Source organism: Polypterus senegalus, chromosome 1, assembly GCF_016835505.1.
Source record: "Polypterus senegalus isolate Bchr_013 chromosome 1, ASM1683550v1, whole genome shotgun sequence".
NCBI classification, from domain to species: domain Eukaryota; kingdom Metazoa; phylum Chordata; class Cladistia; order Polypteriformes; family Polypteridae; genus Polypterus; species Polypterus senegalus.
The window spans coordinates 318,251,583-318,277,250 of record NC_053154.1 but is presented as its reverse complement, the minus strand read 5'-3'; the positions used below and the strand labels follow the sequence as shown (position 1 = coordinate 318,277,250).

Here is a 25,668-nt window from a genome sequence, read left to right as displayed (position 1 = left end):
TAAGATAACATTTATGACGGTATGCTTTAATGACAAAGTAAACTACAAGGTTAAAGTGGACATTTTGGGATTAAAGCCAAAATTTCAACTTTAATCATAAAATAGATCTTTTCACCATGCCCTTAATTTCTTTCTCTGTGGCTCAAATACAGCACTGTACATTCTGATGCTGTTGTGAAAAAAAAAAAAAGACGGCATGTGAGACTTTTAAAAGGTATTGTGTCATTACGTTGGGAATATATTTGAATATAAAAACACCACAAATGCATTTGTATGTCGGCATTTTGCTTCACCACACTGAACTACTCATCAAACATCAAGAAATACACTTCGATTCTGGAGGATCCTCAAAGCGGCTTTCTGTAACATGTAGATAGTAAACAGAGACTCTGACGTCACATTCTGACTTTTATCACACTGTGCCTCCCGATTTTTTGCTGGTACTGCAACTCAACGCACGCATCACGTTAATTTCTGAGGACCTGCAGAGAGGACGCATCAAATAAACGCTGGCAACAAGGGGTTGGCATGATGTGTGCACGTACCCGTTCTGAATGTGAAGTATAAAGGAGTTCTAAGGCATAAAAAATCAGACTGCTCTGGTCTCCAGGAGGTGAGCAAGTGATCATGGATCCTACTGAGGATAATCCTAGCAAGGACCTTACACGGGACTGAGAGCAGAGTTATCCCCCTGTAGTTACCGCAATCCAGAAAATCACCCTTCCCTTTCCAGATAGGGACGACAAGTCCTGTTTTCCGGTCAGTTGGAATGACATCCGTCTCCCAAATGGAAGCAAAGATTGCTTGCAATGCTAGGAGGCCAGCCTTACCACCAGCAAGGAGGAGTTCGCCACGGATACCACAGATCCCTTCATCCTTTCCCGTCTCTCAGCTGATTCACCACCTATGCAATCTCAGTGAGATTGGGTGGTTCATAGCTAATTGGAGGATCAGCTTCAAGAACCATGGACCCAGAATTATCCAACATCCTAGCCAGAGGATCAGCTTTGAACAACTACTCAAAGTAGCAAGCCCAGAGGGTCACAGGCAGGCTATTTAAAAAAATAATATTGTGCTGCTCGATATATATGGCCAGGGCCATAGCCTTTTGAGCAGGTGTTATGTTGTTCTGAAAGGAGTACAGCTTAGATGCCAGTTACTTCTTGGCAAGTTTTATAAATGTTCACCAGTTCTGCAAAATATGTGAATATGTATATTCAAAAAGAACAACAAGAAGCCTGGATGATGTGCATTCATCAGTATTCCCAGCTGTAGAACTGGATGATGATTGTACTGTTCCAAAGGCTTCTCTTTGGCTGGGATATTATGTATAAATAATTATACATTGTTTATTGGGAGTGGAAGCTACATTTTAAAGAAAAGTAAATACACATATCTCTTTTTTGTACCATATTTCTCTCGTCTAATTATTTCCGCCATGGTTACTAAAGGGATGTGTTTTCTTAAAGAACACAATGCCAGTGAGCAAGCGCCCCATGCTAGAGACAGGGAGTATTTCAGTCCTTTATTAATGACATTTTCAGGTATGTCGTGGGGATTTATGTCTTTGTATACATTTATGATATCCTCATATTTTCCGCTAAAGACTCACATGGGGCCTGTGAGGCATGCATATATTACCATTAAGGACCAGACAGAAAAGAGAAAAACAATAAATAGGAATAGGAACAAAAAAGGAAGTCACAAAGAACAGTCTTTTAATAAGGAAAACACTTAAAACACAGAATTTCAAAACAAAAATAATATTAGTCTAAAGGGGTGGAGGTTAAAACCAGGAAAATCAGAAGAACAAAACAGCCAAAACCCCAAAGTGTTAACTACAAGTCGAAATTAGAGCATGTGCAAAGATTTTAAGCCTAAAGTAGTTTTAAATCACCCTCCTATCACCACAAAAGATTTGTCTAAAAAAATGAAGGTTGCACAGCAGGAGTTCTTCTTCTCCTCAGACGTTCTTCTTCGTTGGTAGGACAGTGTGCAGTCTTGACAAACAATAACAAACGATACTGCCCTCAGACGTTCAAGTACAGTAGTGCATTGCAGATACAAAAACCAATGTGGTTCTTTGTGACTGGAGCCTCTATTGAAGGTTCTGTTTATGACGCGTCGACAATACAAAATGCGTGTCGACGATTTTTTGTAGTTGACGTAATGGACAAAAATCATGGCAGCCCTATTTATTTTATAAAGAAACATATTTCAAAATTTGAATGGTTATGCGAAACACAATGAACATTTGACCCCTTTAAAGCAGGAATGTCAAATTCACTCTTATTGAGGGTCAAAAATAACATACGGTATTATATACCTAACGCAGTTCAGAATATATCAACAAACTACCACCACACTTTCTTTACAAGAAAGACAAACACACGGGTGTCTCTCTGATCGTCACAATCATATATTCTATATTTTCTTGGACATGACAGTGGGTTAGGAAAGTGACTGGGATCACAAGTCCAAAATCAGCTTTGAGTGCAAAAATGACACCAGCGCATAATAATAATTCTTTGCATTTATGTACCGCTTTTCTCACTACTCAGCAATTGCAGGTTAAGGGCCTTGCTCAAGGGTCCAACAGAGCAGAGTCCCTTTTTTTCCCTTCCGATTGCCAGTGCAGATCCCTAACTTCAGAGCCAGCACTCCGCCTAAAGCGCATAAAGTAAGAGGTGGGAATTTGTAGATAAAGCATGGTACAAAAGTTAACATATGTCACAATCTGATGGCACTTGACCACCTTAAAAAACTGTGTGTGATAGATCACACAGACGACATTCTGAAGGGGTCAGAAACAGACAGCGGTCAGTGGAAATGCAAATGCATTGTCTATCCACCCTACAACAATCAAGTCATCCATAAAGAAATTATGTAAGGTGGTGGCAGCAGAGGTGTGGGCCCCAATACCTGTGCAGCTGTAATAAGTCAGCAGAGTGGCAGCAGCAGAGCATATGAAGTGCAGCTACCATTTCCTTCATAACACTGCTGCTTCTTTGGTATCTTGCTTGAAGACCTTTATATTGGGTAGAATGCTCAGTCAGGGCTGGGCAGTGTTTTTGCATTGAACGCTACAGATTTTGTTTGGTTTTTTTTTCTCCAGCTTATCGGAAGTATTTGTTTGTTTTTTTCTGTCCTCCCAGTCACCTGTTCTTATCATCATACTCATCTGTATAACTAATAAAAAATAGACAAGGCACCCTTGTGAACATATGAACCAATAAGAAAGAAGCAAGTCATTCCAGAAATCTAAACAGAAATCCCTTTACCTGTGTTTCAACACCACTCAACTGGCCTGGTAGCCAACTTTTCTGCTGTCTAAAATAAAAAAATTCGTAAAAAGGTACACATTATACATCCTGTAAAAAGCACCACTCAAACTCTATGTGAGGTATGTGACGGAAACAACAGAATGGACTCAAGATTCTAGACTCAGAGCACAATTACTTAGAAAAGCGTGTTACCGGCACATCTTCCTTCTCAGGTTGTGGTATCTGTTTAGCACTAACTTTTATAATTTTTTTTGTATAAAACTTCTGTTAAGTTCATTTTAACTTGCATGTTATTGGGTTGGTCTGGAAATTTTAATTTAAGCAATAAAATTGCATAAAAGAGAACAGCAAATAATAAGGACCCAACATTCAAAATTGTGAGAACTATTAGATCAGGGGTCCTCAATCCCAGTTCTGGAGGGCCGCAATGGTTGCAGGTTTTTGTTCTAACCCGGATGCTTAATTAGAAAGCAATTCTTGCCAATAATTTAATTTCATGGCTTGTAAGTGCTCTTATTCTAGATTTTCTTTCCCTTTCTAAGAATATCAGCCAAATGATTTGAAGTCTAAAATGGAGGAGTAATTCTCAGTCCTTCACTTTCCTTCCAAGTATTTAATTAAACCCAATAGTGCATGATAAATACACACAGGTGTAAATGGTAACAAGCTTAATGGAGAAACGCTTCTCTCTTTCATCATTTGCATGTTGCAGTAATCCCTCGCTATATCGCGCTTTGACTTTCGCGGCTTTCACTCTATCGCGGATTTTAAATGTAAGCATATCTAAATATATATCATGGATTTTTCGCTGGTTCGCCGCTTTCTGCGGACAATGGGTCTTTTAATTTAGGTTACATGCTTCCTCAGTTTGATTGCCCAGTTGATTTCATACAAGGGATGCTATTGGCGGTTGGCTTAAAAGCTACCCAATCAGAGCATGTATTACATATTAACTAAAACTCCTCAATGCTATAAGATATGCTTCCCGCGTGGCGCTTGTTTGCTTCTCTCTATCTTTCTCACTCTCTCTGCCTGACGGAGGGGTGTGAGCAGAGGGACTGTTTGCACAGAGGACATGGACGCTCCTCTACAAAATGCCGCTTTATCGCGGTGCTTCTGTATACTTAAAAGCATGTATTGATTTTTTTGATTGTTTGCTTTTCTTTGCGAGCGCTCTCTGACATTCTCTGCTCCTGACGCGCTCCTTTATGACGGCGCTCCTTTGAAGATAAGATATGTTTGCTTTCTTTTAATTGTGAGAAAGAACTGCCATCTCTGTCTTGTAATGAAGCACAGTTTAAACGTTTGACTAAAGGGTGTTATTTCATGTCTAGAGGGCTCTAATAATGTTAACAGTGTGGGAGAGTTTATAAGGGCTTAAAATATATAAAAATAACCACACAAACATGGTTTCTACTTCGCGGATTTTCACATATCGCGGGGTCTGGAACGCAACCCCCGCGATCGAGGAGGTATTACTGTATTGCTAATTAGGGGCAATTAAAAACCAAGAATACAGCTGTTTAAGATGAAAATAAGCAACAAGTGTTCAAAATCTTAACGAGCGACACAACTAAAGTGAAGCAGAAGTGTTACTTGTGCAATAAGGGCTTCTTATTAAGCGACTGGGTTGGAGCAAAAACCTGTAGCCACCGCGGTCCTCCAGGACCGTGTTTGAGGACCCCCTGTATAAGACGATGTGTGTCTTCTCAAACAGACATTTCAGCCCCATTATATTATTCCTGGTGATCTTTAGTTGAGCTGTCTATGTTTAATTAACAGTATCTGTTTGCTATTTGCTACCAGGGTCAGCACACATTTCTTCTGGGTGCTCCGGTTTCCTCCCACAATCCAAACACATGCAGGTTGGGCAGATTGGCAACATTAAATTGGTCCTTATGTGGTGTGAGTGTGTTGACCCTGTGATGGACTGGTGCCTTGTTCAGGGCATTGTTTATGCTTGCTATGATGATCTCCAACCTCCTGTTCCAGACTGTGTGGTCTTAGAAAATGTTTTTTCCTAATATTATTATGCATGAATATATTTGTGATTTTTTGCCAGCATATTGCTTCTGCCTCACAACTTTCCCTTCCTTAATTCAAGGCTCAGGTAGATTAACAGTGTGAAGTATGCATGTTCTTCCCACCATGTGTGCTTGGTTGTTTGACAGGGTGCACTGTTTTTCTCACACTTCCTAAAGATCTGGTAGATAGATTAAATGGCAATTCAAAAATTGGCCCAGTCTGGGGTGGATGTCAGAGTGAACTCATCATGAATCAATATAATGATTTAACATCAGAGCAAGAGGAGTTCATCTGGACTGCACTAAAATGGCACAAATACACTGTGTAACTCTTCAGAATTAAATATGTACCTTGCCCTCTTGAATAAAAATAAATTCAGAAAATCCCAAACAATCCACAACAGCATTGAGGACAGCAGTAGTGAAGAAATAAAGAGATATTTCATTTTAGACTACAAAAGGAGTGGGACAAGTTAATGCAGTCAGTCACTCAGTCATTATCCAACCCGCTATATATCCTAACACAGGGTCACGGGGGTCTGCTGGAGCCAATCCCAGCCAACACAGAGTGCAAGGCAGAAACAAATGCCGGGTAGAGCGCCAGCCCACCGCAGCAAGTTAATGCGATATACTGGAATAGATATATAGATATATATACATCTATATATAGATGTCCTCTGTGACTAACTTGTTTAGCTCTTCCCATTGTTGCCATAACATGTTTCCAATGTCTATATGCCTGTGCATAGAAGTCATTTTTTAATTAATCTGTGTTATACAGTTCCTTTTATGGGATGTAACATCACACCCCACTCCAAACTGAAGAGAATGAAAGTTTTAGCAATACAACTTCAATTCACAACTAATGAGTTAGATCCATTCGTGTCTTGACAGTACACAGCACAAACCAAAATTGAAAATCCACGCTGAAAGAGCAATGGAATTGAGCTTACAGGGATCAAATGGATTCAGAACTACAATCAATCAAAAGACAAAGTCCTAGTAGTAAGGCTGCATTCTGCTAGCCATTTTTTTCTAGTGGAAAGAATAACATAGTGATCATGATAGTACATATGTACGGAGGCCGAGAGAGGATGTGCAATATCGTTATTTTTTTTAATTGTTTCCTCGAGATAACGAACTCATTTTATCGAGATGTCGAGAAAATTAAAATTTGTTTTCTTGAGATAATGGAATAATTTTAGTGCGATCTCCAGAAAACAAAACTTAACCTTTGGTCCTGGCATCATGCTCGCTTAGATTGCGATGTCTACAGCTGACGCCTTGCTAACTGTCTTCTTAAATGATGGACACTAAAGTTATTATTTTCTAAACTAAGGCATAAATATATTTCAGCCTGTGTCAGCCCTTGATTGAACCAAAATGTGATGAGCTGATCAATACAATTCTGCTCTTCTGTCATTTCAAACAGGACGTGGCTTCAATAAGCTAAACATTAAATACAATTATGTCATATTTTCGAGTTTTGTGAAAAACTTTCAGACTGTGAATTGTTATAGGACTTTGAGTAAGTTGAAACAATTGCATTTCTCCTGATCTGCAGATGAGAATATCTTCATTGTTCAGTTTAGACTCTGTACTGCTACCTGGTCTATTTTTCAACAAAACGGCATTTCAGATTGCCATTCTGCTCTTTTTTATATTCTTGGTGCTTAATTAGTGCAACCTTGGATTAAATGAATTAAATGCGTACAAGAGGGAAAGTGTTCTCATTTTGTTGCACTCCAGACAACTGGACAGAGGCAGTGGTGCTGTAAGAATTATGTTTTTGGACTTCTCTAGCGTCTTCAAAACCATCCAACCTCTGCTCCTTAGGGATAAGCTGACTGAGATGGGAGTAGACTCACACCTGGTGGCATGGATCATGGACTATCTTACAGACAGACCTCAATATGTGCGTCTTGGGAACTGCAGGTCTCATATTGTGTGCAGCAATACAGGGGTGCCGCAGGGGACTGTACTTTCTCCGGTCCTGTTCAATCTATGCACATCAGACTTCCAATATGACTCGGAGTCCTGCCACGTGCAAAGGTTCGCTGATGACACTGCTATTGTGGGCTGCATCAGGAGTGGGCAGGAGGAGGAGTACAGGAAGCTAATCAAAGACTTTGTTAAATGGTGCGACTCAAACCACTTACACCTTAACACCAGCAAGACCAAGGAGCTGGTGGTGGATTTTAGGAGGCCTAGGCCCCTCATGGACCCTGTGATCATCAGAGGTGACTGTGCAGAGGGTACAGACCTTTAAATATCTGGGAGCGCAGCTGTATGACAAATTGGACTGGACTGCCAATACTGATTGCTCTATGTAAGAAAGGTCAGAGCAGACTATACTTTCTGAGAAGGTAGGCATCCTTCAACATCTGCAATAAGATGCTGCAGATGTTCTACCAGACGGTTGTGGCGAGTGCCCTCTTCTACGCGGTGGTGTGCTGGGATGGCAGCATAAAGATGAAAGACGCCTCACGCCTGGACAAACTTGTTAAGAAGGCAGGCTCTATTGTAGGAATAAAGTTGGACAGTTTAACATCTATAGCAGAGCGACGGGCATTAAGCAAACTCCTGTCAATCATGAATAATCCACTGCATCCACTGAACAGGATCATCTCCAGGCAGAGCAGTAGCTTCAGTGACAGACTGAGGAGATCGTTCCTCCCCCACACTATGCGACTGACTCTTCAATTCTACCCGGGGGAGTAAATGCTAACATTAATTTTATTTTAATTTTTTTCTTTTTTTTCATTTTTATTACTATTTAATTTAATATTGTTTCTTTGTATCAGTATACTGCTGCTGAATTATGTGAATTTCCCCTTGGGATTAATAAAGTATCTATCTATCTATCTATCTATCTATCTATCAACTTACTTGACGAGTATTTTTGAGTCATATCATCGGCCAATTAGTCCACATCAACAACTGAAGATTTATCATTTTCAAGTGCAAGTCAATGAGATGTTGTTTCTTCAAAATTTAATATTGTTGTGTGTCCATTTCATTGTTCCAGAGGATTATTTTTTTTACACTTTTAGATGATGGTGATTCTGAAAATATATTTTTTGTATTTGTGTTTGTATTTTTTTGTTATACTAAAATCACAATTTTTGGTTATGCTTTTATTGTTGCTGTCTGGAAATGCAGAGCTAAATCCTAGCCCAGTTCAATTTGTATCTATCGCGTCAGATCTCAAAAGTAGAACAGGTCTTGGTTTCCTACATTTAAATGGTAGAAACCCCTACAGATTTTATTTTTTTCTCCAGCCTTTGGAGTTTTTTTTTTTTGTTTTTTCTGTCCACCCTGGCCATCAGACCTTACTCTTATTCTATGTTAATTAATGTTGACTTATGTTTATTTTTTATTGTGTCTTCTATTTTTCTATTCATTTTGTAAAGCACTTTGAGCTACATTTTTTTGTATGAATATGTGCTATACAGTATAAATAAATGTTGATTGATTGATTGATTTATAACATGATTGACAATGTAATTGTTTTGTCATTGTCATGAGTGTTGCTGGTATATATATATATATATATATATATATATACACACACACATATAAACATATATATATATATACATATCCATACATATACACACAAATACATATATATATATATATACACACACATATATACAGTCTTTGGGGGTGCTCAGCAGCTGTTGTTGGGGGTGCCAGAATCCATGAAGGAAGAAAAATGAAAAACATTATTTGTACAAAATCTTAATTTATTTATCCATTCCTAAATAATTAAATGGGTAGGCTATTTCGTATCAGTGCAATACGCTGCTTGTTAAAATGGATGACTCTCGCTCTTACGTGCAAGTCTGCCTGGATATTATGAACTATCGTTTCTGTTCAAGTTCTATTTAAATTTTAAATAGAAGGAATTTTTATTTAGTCGACAGAATATTATTCCGGAATAAATCAACTCAAACCTTAAATAACTTATAATATTTTGCTCTCCATAAAAATAAATCCTGTCTAAATTATACAAGTTAGAAATAAAGTAAACGTTAAAAGAACAAACATTCAAATTTCTTTACTCTTATGTAATTTTATATAAAAATAAACTTAAATTTTAAATATCCCAAAAGATTTTGCTCTCCATAAAAATATATCCTGTCAAAATTATACAAATTCAAATATGAACATGCTGCATAACAAAACCTGGAAATATAAATAAAATGTGTTCTTTTCAGCAATAACAAATCAAATCATTCAGTTGTCTTTGCTCATATGTCATTTTATCAGAGCTGGACGCCTGGCATCTTTTTTTGGCCACAGGTTCGTTTCTTTTTGCTGTGAGGTTCTGTGTTGTGGAGATTCTCAGGATGGACTGCAGGTGCTCATCAGTGAGGCGACTCCTGTGTGCTGTTTTCTTAGTCTTCATGACTGAGAAGAGCTTCTCACACAGATATGTGCTACCAAACATGCACAAGGTTCGAGCCGCATGTAGACGGAGCTGGAGCATTTTTGCGGGAATGGAGTGAATAAACTGTACGGGCCGTGCAGTATTGTACTTTGCCTTCAGTGTGCCATTACACTGCAGCTCAATCACCTCCATCTGAATCTGCACAGGTGCAGTTTCCACATCGACGGCAAATGGGTTGCGAAACAACTCAAAATTCTTTTTTTGTTCTTCAAAGTCACCAAAGCGCTGTGCGAACTCAGTGCACAGTGCGCTCAGTTTATCAGCAAAGTGCGTATTTGGGAACACCGTTGTCCTGATTTGGTTCAACATTACTTGGCAACAGGGAAAGTGGGGCACGTTGCACTGGTGCATTTGTGTCTCCCATAAAAGTAGCTTCACTTGAAATCACTTTGTGATTTTGCACAGGTAAAACGTCTGCTGAAGTGTCAGATTCTTCTTTAACTCTTCTGCTTTCTGTATCTTGTGCATTGCATTCAGGTCTTTCAGGTTATCTTGATGTTTTGTCTCATAGTGCCGTCTTAGATTAAATTCTGTAATTACAGCCACATTAGCTCCACAAATGAGACACACGGGTTTACCGGCAATGTCAGTAAACATATACTCAGCCTCCCATCGGTTTTTAAAGGCTCTATGTTCAGAATCACCTTTTCTCTTCAGCATCATGTGAGCTAGCTTCGCAATAACTTGCAGCATCATAAGCTAGACTTGATTAACACGGTAAGTGTTCGGCAAGGCAGCTGAAGCGCTGCATTATGGGATCTGTAGTTTATTGTGTTACCAGTGCTTCATATCCCCGGGCCATTAATAACAATAATACAGTGTATAAAATGATCTCGACGGCCAGATATAATTACACGCCGGGCCTGATGTGGCCCGTGGGCCTTGAGTTTGACACATATGGACTAAATAGAACTTGAAAAGATATATTTTTTCAAATGTGATCGCGCAATTCAGATCGAGTTGACGCGCACTACAGTACATCGAGCCTGCATGCTATTGTGGTTTTGCCTGCGTGCCTCAATAAGTTACCCTCCCCTCGCTCTTACTTTTTTACCGTTCATCTAATGAATACACTGAGTATGGCTTTACCAAAACAATCATTGATCGCGAATAAAGTATCCATTATTCATAAAGCTTCAATTGGTGATCTGTCTTTCTGTTAACCGCATATTTTTTCATACGTCTGAAACCAAGGGGATGCGAAGGTAAAATGTATCGGGAAGCGCGCGTACATACTCAGTGCATCCCCTCTCGGGAATTGAACCTCGGACGTCAGCGCTAGAGGCGAAGCCTCTACTATTGCGCCACGGCGTGTGGTTTATCTATTTGAGCGTAGCAATATAATTCGGTTTTTGTTCAGCACTCTTTGGAGCTGTTGCTTTTTGTCTGCACACTGCGTCAGTTCACGTGAGCCGCTGAATATGGTTTTATATGTCACTCGCTCGCTTTTAATTGTTTCGCTGCCTTCTTAATTATATAATGTATGTTTTCTTCACCAGTTTTTGGAGCTCTTCCTGGTTTTCTACGTACTGCGTAATTACGTGGGAGGCGTGATGATGTCACACGAAACTCTGCCCCACACGGCTTTCGATCTCAACTCCATTACAGTAAATGGAGAAAAATAGCTTCTAGTTATGACCATTATGCGTTGAATTTCGAAATGAAACCTGCCCAACTTTTGTAAGTAAGCTGTAAGGAATGAGCCTGCCAAATTTCAGCCTTCCACCTACACGGGAAGTTGGAGAATTAGTGATGAGTCAGTGAGTGAGTGAGTGAGTGAGTCAGTCAGTCAGTCAGTCAGTGAGGGCTTTGCCTTTTATTAGTATAGATATGCTGTACAGTGTGACAGATAGGGGGCGCTGTCATCCCCTTGAACCCTCAGACAATGCGTCACACGCCAGATAAAAGTCCAAATAATTATTTTATCTGTACAATAAAGTGCACAAAGCACCTTCACTTCCACTATACCTTCAATACTAACCACAATAATCATACAATACACACTAATAATAATCCTCCACACCTCCACATCTCCCACAGTCCTTTTAAAGTTCTTGACCTGGAAGTGTTTCTGTCCCTCAGTCCATGTGACTTTATAACACTTCCGGGTCAGGTGAAAACTCCTTGTCTTCAGCCCAGAAGTACGTTGTTCTTTCCCTCCACTCGGCTATAAGGAAAAACACGTCCCTGGGCCTCCCTGCAGCATTTCCTGGCGGCCCCCACGTTATCCAGCAGGGCTGTGATGAAAGACTCCAAGTTCTATGATGTCCTGCTGGAATTCAGGCCCCTCCATGTTGCAGGGACGGCTCAATCTGGTGTCTTGGGGGTATTGGCTGGGTAAGTTGCCGGCCATATTCCACAACAGTATATTACATTATATGAAATAATTAAATAAATAAAATAAACAGTTCACATTATTTTTGTTGTCGCACCATACTATATTTCGGAATGCCTTTCACCTCATGCTTCAAATCGTAACCTTAGATCTTCAAATGTGGGTCTGCTCGTAATTCCAAGAGCTAAACTTAAAAAGAAGTGATGAGGCGCCTTCTGCTGTTATGCACCTAAAATCTGCAGTAGCTTACTAAGAGAAAATCGCCAGACTAATATGGTGGAGCATTTAAAAAAACTGCTAAAAACCTGTTATTGTAATATGGCTTTCTCATAGCTTCGTTTTAGTGTAACCCTGATATTCTGTATATACATTGAATTATCGTTTTTATCATGGATCCACAATCCGTACTAACTCTTACTTTCTCTGCTGTTCTTTTTCCAGTTTTCTGCAGAGGCGATCTGCGTCCCCACCACCACCTGATGAGGGCACCACGCAGTCCCTACATTGATGGATTGAAGGCCAGATGTCCATATGACTATCAACATGTAATTCTTCCATGTGAAGCCAGAAAACCATTTGAAAACTGGTTGAGATCATTGATGTCAGGTAGAATGCCCAGAGTGGGGCTGGATGGTCTCGTGGCCTCAAAAACCCTACAGAATTTTTTTTCAGCCCTCTGGAGTTTTTTTTTCTTTTTTTTGTTTCTTCTGTCCTCCTGCCCATTGGACCTCAATTTATTCTTTGTTATTTAGTATTCCCTAATCTTGTTTTTATATTTTTATTTTTAATAAACTTTTCTTGCTTCATCTTGTAAAGCACTTTGAGCTACATCATTTGTATGAAAATGTGCTATCTGAATAAATTCTGTTGTTGTTGTTATATATGCTTACATTGAAAATATGAGGGATGTTCAAAACGTTTCCACAATTTTTTAACTCTATTTATTAAGACTTTCAAAGCCAAATGACATCACTTTTCTAGACAGTCACCATCCTTTGCAATGCAATTTTTCCAGCGTCACACCAACTTTTTAATGCCCAATTATTACTCTTCCTGCCTTCACCGTTTACAACGAAAATATAAAAGCACCGAAACATTTTGAACGTCCCTTGTATGTTGTGTATTACATTGTACATGTTAACATGTTGTGAGTGTGTATGGCTGTTACCTTGGCAAGATCTCTCTTGCAAAATAGATTTTAATCTCAATGGGACTTCCTGGTTAAATAAAAGTATAAATAAATAAAAAAATTAAAATCAAGCAAAATGCAAGAACACATTCACTAAGCTAAGATAATTTGAACAAGCTGTTTGTACCTTTCCCTACATTCCCATGCTGTTTATTGCATTTGTCAGCATGAAGGGAAAGTGTAAATTGGTTGACGGACGTATGTATCTACACACTCGTACAAAGCTACATTGTGTTACTGTTATTTATTCATGTATTAGTTCAGTTTTTAAGTATGTTGTCTGTGAAAAGACTGACTTCAATAATAAAAGGATTTTCAATTACTTGCAAATTTACAATTCAATTTTACTGTAAAGTAACATCAAAAGTAAAATTGATTTAATTCAGGATTTATGCAATGGGGAAAAATATAAATTCAAAAGAGGTATTTGGCATTTCACATTGGCATCAGTGTTTTCTGTAAGTCATTATCTACTATTTAGAAAACTGCACTTTGAACGACTGTATATTAATATTAATCAGTTGAGTATTTTCAGTAAGATTCAAACAACTGACTTCAATAACAAAAGGATTTGTCAACAACTTGCAAGTGTATGATTTCACTGAAAAGTGAGGAGGAGTACAGAAAGTTAATCAAAGACTTTGTTAAATGGTGCGACTCAAACCACTTACACCTTAACACCAACAAGACCAAGGAGCTGGTGGTGGATTTTAGGAGGCCCAGGCCCCTCATGGACCCTGTGATCATCACAGGTGACTGTGTGCAGAGGGTGCATACCTATAAACATCTGGGAGTGCAGCTGGATGACAAATTGGACTGGACTGCCAATACTGATGCTCTATGTAAGAAAGCTCAGAGCAGAATATACTTTCTGAGAAGGTAGGCATCCTTCAACATCTGCAGTAAGATGCTGCAGATGTTCTACCAGACAGTTGTGGCGAGTGCCCTCTTCTACGCGGTGGTGTGCTGGGATGGCAGCATAAAGATGAAAGACGCCTCACGCCTGGACAAACTTGTTAAGAAGGCAGGCTCTATTGTAGGAATAAAGTTGGACAGTTTAACATCTGTGGCAGAGCGACGGGCACTAAGCAGACTCCTGTCAATCATGGAGAATCCACTGCACCCACTGAACAGGATCATCTCCAGACAGAGGAGCAGCTTCAGTGACACACTGCTGTCACCATCCTGCTCCATTGACAGACTGAGGAGATCGTTCCTCCCCCACACTATGCGACTCTTCAATTCCACCAGGGGGAGTAAATGCTATCATTAATTTTATTTTAATTTTTTTCATTTTTTTTTTTCATTTTTATTATTATTTAATTTAATATTGTTTCTTTGTATCAGTATACTGCTGCTGGATTATGTGAATTTCCCCTTGGGATTAATAAAGTATCTATCTATCTATCTATCTATCTATCTATCTATCTATCTATCTATCTATCTAAAAGCATAACTTAAAGTCAAAGTGATTTAATTCAGGATTTATGCAATGACACAAAACCAAACAGGCAATTCAATAAGCTATTTTTCATTTTGTATTCAGTTCATTGTTTTCTCAAATTCAGGTTAGGTTAAATATTTTCCCTTTGATGCATCACTAATATAAATTTATTATAAAACGTACAGTAAGTCAGTGTGGATTCACAACTAAATCTTGACTTAAATCTAATACTTAAAGGTATGAGTATAAAAGACAAAACTTGTATATAAAGCTATCTTAAGTAAACCTGCCAGAAATAGACAAGCCAATAAGCAAAACATTTCTAGGCGTCACAGAATCAAGATATCAGTTGGAAGCTTGTAATATCAGAAGAAGGTTCTGTATTACTAATGGATCATGAGAGCTTTCTTTAAATTTATTCATCTCGGGCAAGGAGGGTGAGCTGGCATACAGGGACAAGGTGGAGCGGCTGTCAGAGTGGTGCACAGTCAATAACCTGCTCCTCAACACCACAAACACGAAGGAGCTTGTTATTGACTTTTGAAAAAACAAAACTGACATCCAACCGCTCATCATTGGCGGGCCTGTGTGGAGAGGGTACCGGTGTTCAGGTTTCTGGGCATCGAGCTGGAGGATGACCTAACCTGGAGCGCCAACATTGAGGAGCTACAAAAGAAGGCGCAGAAGAGACTGTATTTTCTGAGAATCCTCAGAAAGAACCATCTACACAGAAATCTGCTCCTTGCCTTTTATCACTGCTCCATCGAGAGTGTGCTCACGTACGGACTGTGTGTGCGGTACGGCAGATAGGAAAACGGTCCACAGGGTCGTCAGGACAGCGGAGAGAACAATCGGCTGTACCCTCCCCACTCTGGAACAAATCTACACCTCCCGATGCCGCAAAAAAGCAACAGACATTTCACAGGATTCATCACATCCCGGTCATTGCCTCTTCCAGCTTTTGCCATCGGGCAAGAGATACAGAGCAATGAAAACCAGGAGAAACCGCCAAAAGCAATCATGGCCCTGAACTCAAATAAAACTGCTCCATATCATTCTCTAAATATGTAATATAGACCTTAAGTCAACCCGTGCAATTTGTATATATGACAAGTGTAATTTGTATATATTTGTAATGTACTTTTATTACTGTTCCTTTTCTTGTTTTTTAACTCTAATGCCTCACACTGAGTCAACAGCACCTTCAATTTTGTTGTTCTTTTGTAAAAGTGACAATAAAGATTTATCTATCTGTCTTTCTATCTATCTATCTATCTATCTAAGTTTTGCTTAAAAAATAATGATTTTTTTTTGTAATTTTTGTGATAGGAATGCTTCATTTATAATTTACATCTAACTTTACGCACTCTGAAGAACAATTCATCGAACCTTAATCCAATGCATGGTTGCAAAGTAAAGTATCTGAATTGCAAACATCTATATATATAATTCACTAAGGCAAGACAACCATGAAAAGCACGCCGGAAGGGGCGTGGATTCACTAAGCCGCCGACAAGTGAGACACCTATGGCGCACACAGGAAGGAGCCACGCCCACCAACTCCAAGACCATTGGATACGACGACAACTCGCAGGGCCACGCCCACCAACTCGGACACAACGACACAGAAAAATGGCGTCATTTATGTTCGTCTGTCGTAGAGGCCACATGCAGTGCAGGTCAGGTTAATGTCATGTACCTCCGAGCTACGTTGACTGTTCATAGAGGCATGTTTCTCGCGGAGGTGAATCACCATATGCAGCGTGTGAAACAGTTTGCGAGGGGCATCCCATGGGATCCTTAAAACAATCCTTTAAAACTGAGGTTAAAGCACAATGAAGGAATCAGTCTTTAAAAACCAATAAGCCCTGTGTCTCTGTTTCATTACCGTCTCACCTGCTTCACCAATGCAGGCCCTGCAACAGTCGAGACGCTCTGTCAGCAGCTGACCTTCTCTGTGCCTCACCGGTTCACACAGAGGCAGCGCAAGAGAAAGCCACGCCAGAGACAGACAGAGGCACACACACAGGTAGCTGGTGGGCGGCTCTCCGTGAGTTTCTCTTGCGAGCGGACACATGATCAGGCAGTGTGTATGCTTCGAGTGCGAGGCTGGACGCGACAGGACCATCTAGGAAAAATCATGTCGCGGATGTGATTCGCTGTATGCAGTGTGTAAAACAGTTTGTTTGTCGCAGATGTGAATCGCTGTATGCGGCGTGTAGAACAGTTTGCGAGGGGTGTCCCTGTGTCTTTCCAGAAGTGTTCAACCATCAATAAATAATTATGCAGCGTTTGTTATGCCGCGGCTTCACTATTGTGTTGTATTTTGCTCTCTCCAGAGTTCCATCTTTTCATTCACTTACTGTTGTATTCTCACACCAACCTGTTTTAGACAACCGTGTCTTTCCAGAAGTGTTTACGATTCAATAAATAATTATGCATGAGATTGAGCGTGTGTCTACCCGGCGTGGATAAGCCGTTGAACCCCATTCAGGCTGCAAACCGTGGAACTGCCACTAAGTGCGACTCATACGCTCCCACTGTTTTCGTCCCTACCCTTTGTACACACCCCCCTCCCACACGTTGACTGTTCATAGAGGCGTGTTTCTCGCGGAGGCGAATCGCCATATGCAGCGTGTAAAACTGTTTGCGAGGGGTATCCCATGGGATCATTAAAACATTCCTTTACAACTGAGGTTAAAACACAATGAAGTGAGCAGTCTTTAAAAAACGAGTTTTCGGTTACGACACACGACTGCGTGCACTATAGCAAACTGTTTTACACGCTACATACAGCAATTCGCATCCGCGACAAACATGCGTCTTCTTAAATGCTCCTGCACTTTGTACACACCGCCCTCCCACCTCGCTACGCCGCACGGACAATTGTGTGTTGGTTCGTTCCGTGCATTGTTACAGTGTTGCCTTTCTTGCTGATTTATTACATTACCGATTACATTTTCTCCCTGTGCTTAAAAATTATTAAAAAACCGGCCTGATTATGCGGTGTATGGTACGCCGCGGGTTGGCTAGTTACTATTTATTTATAGTTTATCTATCTATCTTTTAATTTAATTGCATTATTTGTTCTGTAATTTGGTAAGTTTGACTTTTATGTTTTTGCTGCTGTACGTTTCTGGGCAAATAAACATCAAGTAATCTAATGTTATAACTTAATAATGGTTTTCTATCATTTAACCCTCAATGGGTCCTTGTTAGAAAGTTACGTTCCAGGTCCTTGGGGTTCAAATTGCACCCCGATTCGTTGGTATATATAATTCAATGGTACCAAGCTCAAATTCAATGAACTAAAGTTAAGATGCATTTATTAGGTAAGTGCATGATGCATACACAGCTTATGCAGTGAAATAGTGCAGTTAATGGGGTTGCGGCAGTGGGGGTCAGCGGAGGGGACTGGTCATATAATGCATATTCCGTCTAGCCGACCCCTTCACTGCCGCGATGTAAGTGCCATTTTAATTCCAATGTTCTAATAAGATTGTAAAATATATATTATCACACCTTTTAGATGCAAACGTTTAAGATTTCTGCAAATGACATGTCTAAAGTTATATGCATTTGTCACAAAGTACATTTGATTTATTGACAGAATGTGTTGGACAAGCAGGCCTAGAGCACTTATCACAGAATTTGCGTGTCTTCCTATCAAACTCACGCGGGCACAGGTGACAACGTCCCTGTGTCTTCTTCATTTTAGCTGGTCTCTCAGTTCCTGCTTCTAGTTCTCCAGAGTCCAGCTCTAGAAGTTGGATTGCATCCATGATCTGTCTTCTGAGCTGGGCTGCATTGTCCAAACGTCTTTTAATCAGTGGCTCGACAAGAGACTCCCCGAGACTCACGATGAACTGGCGACAACGTATTGCTTTGGATGACTTGTTCCAATCAGGGTTATTGCACATCCAGATCACGAAACTGGCAATGGCAGCTGTGTCAAGCATGTTGAAGAACAGGACCATTGGCCACCTGTTGATTTTTCGTTTGCAAGAGTAGATGCAGGCCAAATGATCCATGTTATCTACGCTCTTAGTAGCATTATAATGAAGGATGATCTCTGGTTTTTGTTTCATACCATCAACAGCCTTGTCGTGATGCATTGTCGACAAAAGGATGACCGACTTTCCTTTTTTGGGGACATATGATACCAAAGTTTTGTTGCCATCAAATGCAAAGATCGAAGAAAATTCGTCTCTGTTTTTTGCTATCATGCTCAGAGGAATGTCTTGTTTATTCTTGCGCATCGTTCCTACATAGGTCATACCCTGTGTAAGCAATTCTTCTGTCAGTGCAACGCTTGTAAACAGGTTATCTCCCACTACATTACGACCACTTTTGTACCAAGGTGATACCATTGCTTTCACAACACGTGCACCCTGATCATGATCTCTGACTTCATTCGGTTGCCGCCCAAGATAGACCTCTGCATTCAGTGGATAAGATGTGGCACTGTCACAGCACCACCACACCTTCATCCCATATTTGGCAGGCTTACTGGGAATGTACTGCCTAAATGGACATCGTCCTCTGAATGGGACTAGTTGTTCAACTCTGTTCAACGACGGTCATTTATTTGAACCAGTCATCCTCCCAGCGTGTTAAATTTGCCAGATTGTGACAGCGTGACACCCTGTTCAGCAAGGGCGGCCTTAGAGGTGTGCGGGGCCTAGGGCTGACCAACCACACGTGGGGCCAGTTACATAAAACGCTGTTACCGGTATGTGTGGACTGCATAAACTTGCACAAGAATTTAACAAAAATAATGTTAACATACACTGGATTTTCTCATTACAGTATTCAGCTACATTTTTGCAAGATAACACACGGACTTTAAAACATAACGATGTAATCTATTAAAAAAAAATGCACATGACAATGCGCAATGCAGTGCGAAATACAATGCGGTGTCATGCGGAAATTATTAGGGCCTCTTTACAGAAAAGAACTAAAACTGAAAGTATACTCTGAGTCTCGATATGCAGGATGTCATAATCATAACTCACACTGATGTCATGTCAGCCGGTTATCATGTTTTTGTGCATTAATATTCAGACATGTTTATGGCCTACAAGTAAAATGTGAGTTTCAGTATTTCGACAGGAAGTGTGAAATTAACATATGGGTATCATCATGAAATCTCTTACCAGTTTCCAGGTTCAGAGATGACAATCTGCTTTTCTTGCCTTCTGATTAGAAAGGTCATGGATGACATCTTCATAGTCTAATCTGGATCTGCAATGTCTTTTTCTATAGATTAGAGAAGCCAACCCAGCAACTAATGGGCTACACCTGTTTTAGGAAGGGATTATACTGTCGACCCTTTTCAGGCGATGAAGGTGGACTATGGAATGTCTTCAAAGATGTACATGTAGGGAATTTTATCTTGAAGAGGGATTTAAAAAAGGGTTCCTCTTAGAAGCATATCATATACAGGTCCTTCTCAAAAAATTAGCATATTGTGATAAAGTTCATTATTTTCTGTAATGTACTGATAAACATTAGACTTTCATATATTTTAGATTCATTACACACAACTGAAGTAGTTCAAGCCTTTTATTGTTTTAATATTGATGATTTTGGCATACAGCTCATGAAAACCCAAAATTCCTATCTCAAAAAATTAGCATATCATGAAAAGGTTCTCTAAACAAGCTATTAACCTAATCATCTGAATCAACTAATTAACTCTAAACACCTGCAAAAGATTCCTGAGGCTTTTAAAAACTCCCAGCCTGGTTCATTACTCAAAACCGCAATCATGGGTGAGACTGCCGACCTGACTGCTGTCCAGAAGGCCATCATTGACACCCTCAAGCAAGAGGGTAAGACACAGAAAGAAATTTCTGAATGAATAGGCTGTTCCCAGAGTGTTGTATCAAGGCACCTCAGTGGGAAGTCTGTGGGAAGGAAAAAGTGTGGCAGAAAATGCTGCACAACGAGAAGAGGTGACCGGACCCTGAGGAAGATTGTGGAGAAGGACCGATTCCAGACCTTGGGGGACCTGCGGAAGCAGTGGACTGAGTCTGGAGTAGAAACATCCAGAGCCACCGTGTACAGGCGTGTGCAGGAAATGGGCTACAGGTGCCGCATTCCCCAGGTCAAGCCACTTTTGAACCAGAAACAGCGGCAGAAGCGCCTGACCTGGGCTACAGAGAAGCAGCACTGGACTGTTGCTCAGTGGTCCAAAGTACTTTTTTCGAATGAAAGCACATTTTGCATGTCATTCGGAAATCAAGGTGCCAGAGTCTGGAGGAAGACTGGGGAGAGGGAAATGTCAAAATGCCTGAAGTCCAGTGTCAAGTACCCACAGTCAGTGATGGTCTGGGGTGCCATGTCAGCTGCTGGTGTTGGTCCACTGTGTTTTATCAAGGGCAGGGTCAATGCAGCTAGCTATCAGGAGATTTTGGAGCACTTCATGCTTCCATCTGCTGAAAAGCTTTATGGAGATGATTTCATTTTTCAGCACGACCTGGCACCTGCTCACAGTGCCAAAACCACTGGTAAATGGTTTACTGACCATGGTATTACTGTGCTCAATTGGCCTGCCAACTCTCCTAACCTGAACCCCATAGAGAATCTGTGGGATATTGTGAAGAGAAAGTTGAGAGACACAAGACCCAACACTCTGGATGAGCTTAAGGTCGCTATCAAAGCATCCTGGCCCTCCATAACACCTCAGTAATGCCACAGGCTGATTGCCTTCATGCCACGCCGTATTGAAGCAGTCATTTCTACAAAAGGATTCCCGACCAAATATTGAGTGCATAACTGAACATAATTATTTGAAGGTTGACTTTTTTTGTATTAAAAACACTTTTCTTTTATTGGTCGGATGAAATATGCTAATTTTTTGAGAATTTTGGGTTTTCATGAGCTGTATGCCAAAATCATCAATATTAAAACAATAAAAGGCTTGAACTACTTCAGTTGTGTGTAATGAATCTAAAATATATGAAAGTCTAATGTTTATCAGTACATTACAGAAAATAATGAACTTTATCACAATATGCAAATTTTTTGAGAAGGACCTGTATATATATATATATATATATACTGGAGAATATAACTTGACAAATTCGCTCAAATGGGACACGCGGACCTCATAAGGGGCACGGGACCTGGGGAGGTCGCCCCACTTGCCACCCCCAAACGCCACTCTTGCTGTTCAGGGGTTGTGCTTGTGGGTTTGGCTCCAGCTGCCCCCTTGCCCTAGATAAGTTGATTTTTTTTTAAATGGATGACGCTAAAAATACTATTACATGTTGTTTACTACTTTAGAGCAAAGTTTTTGTGTAGCAGGCTTACAAGTTTGGGTTTATACTGCTAGTTATTAAGCACATGGCAATTAAATTACTTTTAAATGTAAAGGAAAAAACGCTAACTCACCTTACAGGTTGATGTGTGTTGGACGATCTACTTATTTTAGTTATAACTCAAAAAACTAGTATTTTTGTTGACCGGAACCGTTTGTTTTTGGAATGCAATTGTTAATTATATTGTGTAAGTTTGTCTATTCTAAGGTAAAGAATAAAACGAACAAACAATATATGTGACATATCCAGATGTCAGTCATTTCTTAACTCGCTTAGTCCTGAACTGGGTTGATGGTGTCGGCTGAAGCATTGAGCGTATATAAGTAAAAAATCAGCTTACAAGGAACGTTAAACAATTCATGTATAACTAAAATATAACATTGTCGTTCAAAAGAATGAGTAGCTAAAGTGACTTGACAAACATTGCTCCGCCGCATTTCGTTTGCCAGTGACACGCACCTTACACGGCCGACAAGTTTGGCCCCAAAAGCTTTAAAACTTTTTTAACGTGACAAAAAATATTGCTAAATAACTTACCTGAAAGGTGAGCACGCAGAAAACGGCAACAAATATGTTGAATTCGTTTACTCCTTGTAGTTTCATATTTTAAACTTTAGGTCTCATAGAATCGTTCACGGATGCTCGACACCCGCGTGACTGCCGAAGGGCCAAAAACCGCCAGAGTGAGAGAGACCTGCAGACGCGAATGAGCGAGCACGCGCGCGCGCGCGCGCAAACACACCCACGAGCACTGCAGCACCCGCGCCTGTCACTGCTGCCAGATTTTCAGTCGAACTTCACTGCAGGTGAGACGATCTGAAGCCTCAAACACACACCCTTCCCCAACTTTTGAATCAAATAACAATGTTAAAGAGTATTCAAAGTATGTACCAAGATACGCATTCCTAAATGCGGACTGACCGGCTTTCAGTGTTACTGATGAGAAATATCCTCATTCCTTCTACTGGGACACACCGAATTTAGCTATGCATCAACTTTTATCCATTAGGTGACTTTAAACACGTATTATCTAATCTTCGCGCCCGGATTGTTGTACCAATGTGACATTTTTTGTTGAAACATTTCCCGCACACACTGCCCATTCAGGCACCTGCATTATTTACAAAACGTACAACGCAGCCACCCACATTTTATCCAGCACAACCCAAACAAACAAAAAAAACACCTCCTTGCTCTTTAAAACATTTTCTTTTATAACCTGACAATGTCGTCAGTCAAGGGTGAGCTCAGTCCCTCACCACCATCGCTTCCAACAAAAGGTAATGGTCTCCTACAAGTCAGAGGCTTTGAACTTTAAACCCTGAGGTTGTGGGTTCAGATCCTGCAAGTGATACTGTGTGACCCTGAGCAAGTCACTTCACCAGCCCGAGCTCCATTTGAAAAAAAAAGAGAAATCTAACCAATTGTATCTCATCATGTAAGCTTAAAATACTTCACAGGAAAATTAATAGAAGGAATTATTAAGGATAAGATTGAGCAACACCTGGCATGGACAGGAGTTTACTGAACAGTCAGTTTGGGTTCAGAAGAGGTGGGTCGTGTTTTACTATGACTATGCTGGAATTCTATGAGGAGGCAACAAAAGGATACAATCAAAGCGGAGTGTATGATATTATTGATCTGGACTTTCAGAAAGCATTTGATAAGGTGCCACTTGAGAGGCTGGGCATCAAACTAATAGAAGTGGGAGTTCAGGGTGATGTTTTTAAATGGATGCAGAATTGACTCAGACACAGGAAGCAGAGGGTGATGGTGCGAGGAACCTCATCAGAAGTGAGGGATTTTAAGAGTGGTGACCAGCAGGGGGCGGTGCTAGGGCCACTGCTATTTTTAATATATATGTTACGGCCAAAATCCAAAGTTCGGCCAGTTCCTGAATTGGCCGGTCATTTCACATTTTGGCTGAGAAGTGTGGCCAAAGTGCGAATTACTAGAAATGACCAGTGTATATGCTACATTGGCCGACCATTTCGTGAAATAGCAAGAAATCCATCTATTATCCAACCCGCTATATCCTAACTACAGGGTCACGGGGGTCTGCTGGAGCCAATCCCAGCCAACACAGGGCGTAAGGCAGGAAACAAACCCCGGGCAGGGCGCCAGCCCACCACAGGGTGCGCACACACACACACACCAACACACCAAGCACACACTAGGGACAATTTAGGATCACCAATGCACACAACCTTCATGTCTTTGGAGGAAACCCATGCAGACACAGGGAGAACATGCAAACTCCATGCAGGGAGGACCCGGGAAGCAAACTAAGGTCTCCTAACTGCGAGGCAGTAGCGAGAAATCCTTGGCCAAAATTCGATGTGCTGATGTAAGACTACCTGCTCAAGGTGCGAAGATGCTTAAAAATTCTGATGCAAATTCAGAAGTGAGTTTTCCATTCTGCACAAGAAACTGCTCATAATCCGTAGGCACAGAACAAAAATCGGTTCACAGACAAAATTGCGATAGACATATGCGCCCCGACAAAACCGTGACAGACAAACGAGCGCCGACAAACCCGCTAACTGGTTTTCGACAAATGCGCGCCGACAAAATCGCCACGACAAAATCGCGAGAGAGGCCAAGAGGGTGGGACGCCCTTGCTGCAATTCTTCCTACATATGCAGGGCGTGATCTTAAGGGCTATCTGTGTGCCGTGCTGATGGCATGCCGCGTCTCATAATACTGACTTCTAAAATAAACATTATTGTATATGCTTTAAACTAGTAATTCATAATTAATGAAACTTTCGCGATTTTGTCGGCGCGATTTTGACGCCGTGTTTTAATCTGCGCTATTTTGTCAGCGCGCAAATGTCGGGTCACACAAAAATCACTACAAACCATCGCGCCTTCCCTATCACTGTCCAGTGGCTACGGCTACACTCGATGCAATGGCACTACTAAGTATGCAACAAATCGCTGCTCATGCCTTTTTTCTTCCGACTTTGGCTGATCGCCCCATGCCATTTTGCAAACTGGCTGGCCAAATCCCGAAATCAAGGAAAAGATTGGACATTGGCTGGTGAATTTACAGCGACATTGGCCATTTCCTGATTTGGCCGGACACTTCCCACTTTGGCCGATTTCGGGTTTTGGCCGTAACATATATAAATGATTTAGATAGGAATATAAGTAACAGGGCAGCACGGTGGTGCAGTGGTAGGTGCACTTAGGAGACCCGGGTTCACTTCCCAGGTCCTCCCTGCATGGAGTTTGCCTGTTCTCCCCGTGTCTGCGTGGGTTTCCTCCCACAGTCCAAAGACATGCAGGTTAGGTGGATTCTAAATTGTGCTTGGTGTATGGGTGTGTCGCCCTGCCCAGGGTTTGTTTCCTGCCTTGTGCCCAGTGTTGGTTGGGAATGGCTCCAACAGACCCCCATGACCCTGTAGCGGGTTGGATAATGGATGGATGGATATAAATAACAAGCTGGTTTGATTAGCAGATAATTTGGAATCTGTTTCATTACAGAAGGACTTGGATAGCATACAGGCTTGAGCAGATTTGTGGCAGATGAAATTTAATGTCAGTAAATGTAAAGTAAATTACACATATGAAGGAAAAATGTGAGGTTTGAATACACAATGGGTG

The 25,668-nt window shown here is 40.8% G+C and overlaps 1 protein-coding gene across 16 annotated transcripts in view; it reads right to left on the bottom strand.

Moving 5' to 3' along the window:
- The window catches only part of LOC120515605 (receptor-type tyrosine-protein phosphatase eta-like), a 210,608-nt gene extending 187,826 nt beyond the window's left edge, over window positions 1-22,782 (bottom strand). For 5 of the 16 annotated variants that reach the window (XM_039736731.1, XM_039736755.1, XM_039736763.1 and 2 more), the window contains exon 1: window positions 22,598-22,768. In XM_039736731.1, coding sequence (XP_039592665.1) covers window positions 22,598-22,663 — 66 coding nt within the window. In that variant the 5' untranslated portion in view covers window positions 22,664-22,768. Of the gene's footprint in view, window positions 1-22,597 lie in introns of all 16 variants that reach the window. The other 11 variants (XM_039736721.1, XM_039736798.1, XM_039736782.1 and 8 more) reach the window with 8 other exon arrangements.
- Window positions 22,783-25,668: the final 2,886 nt, after the last annotated feature.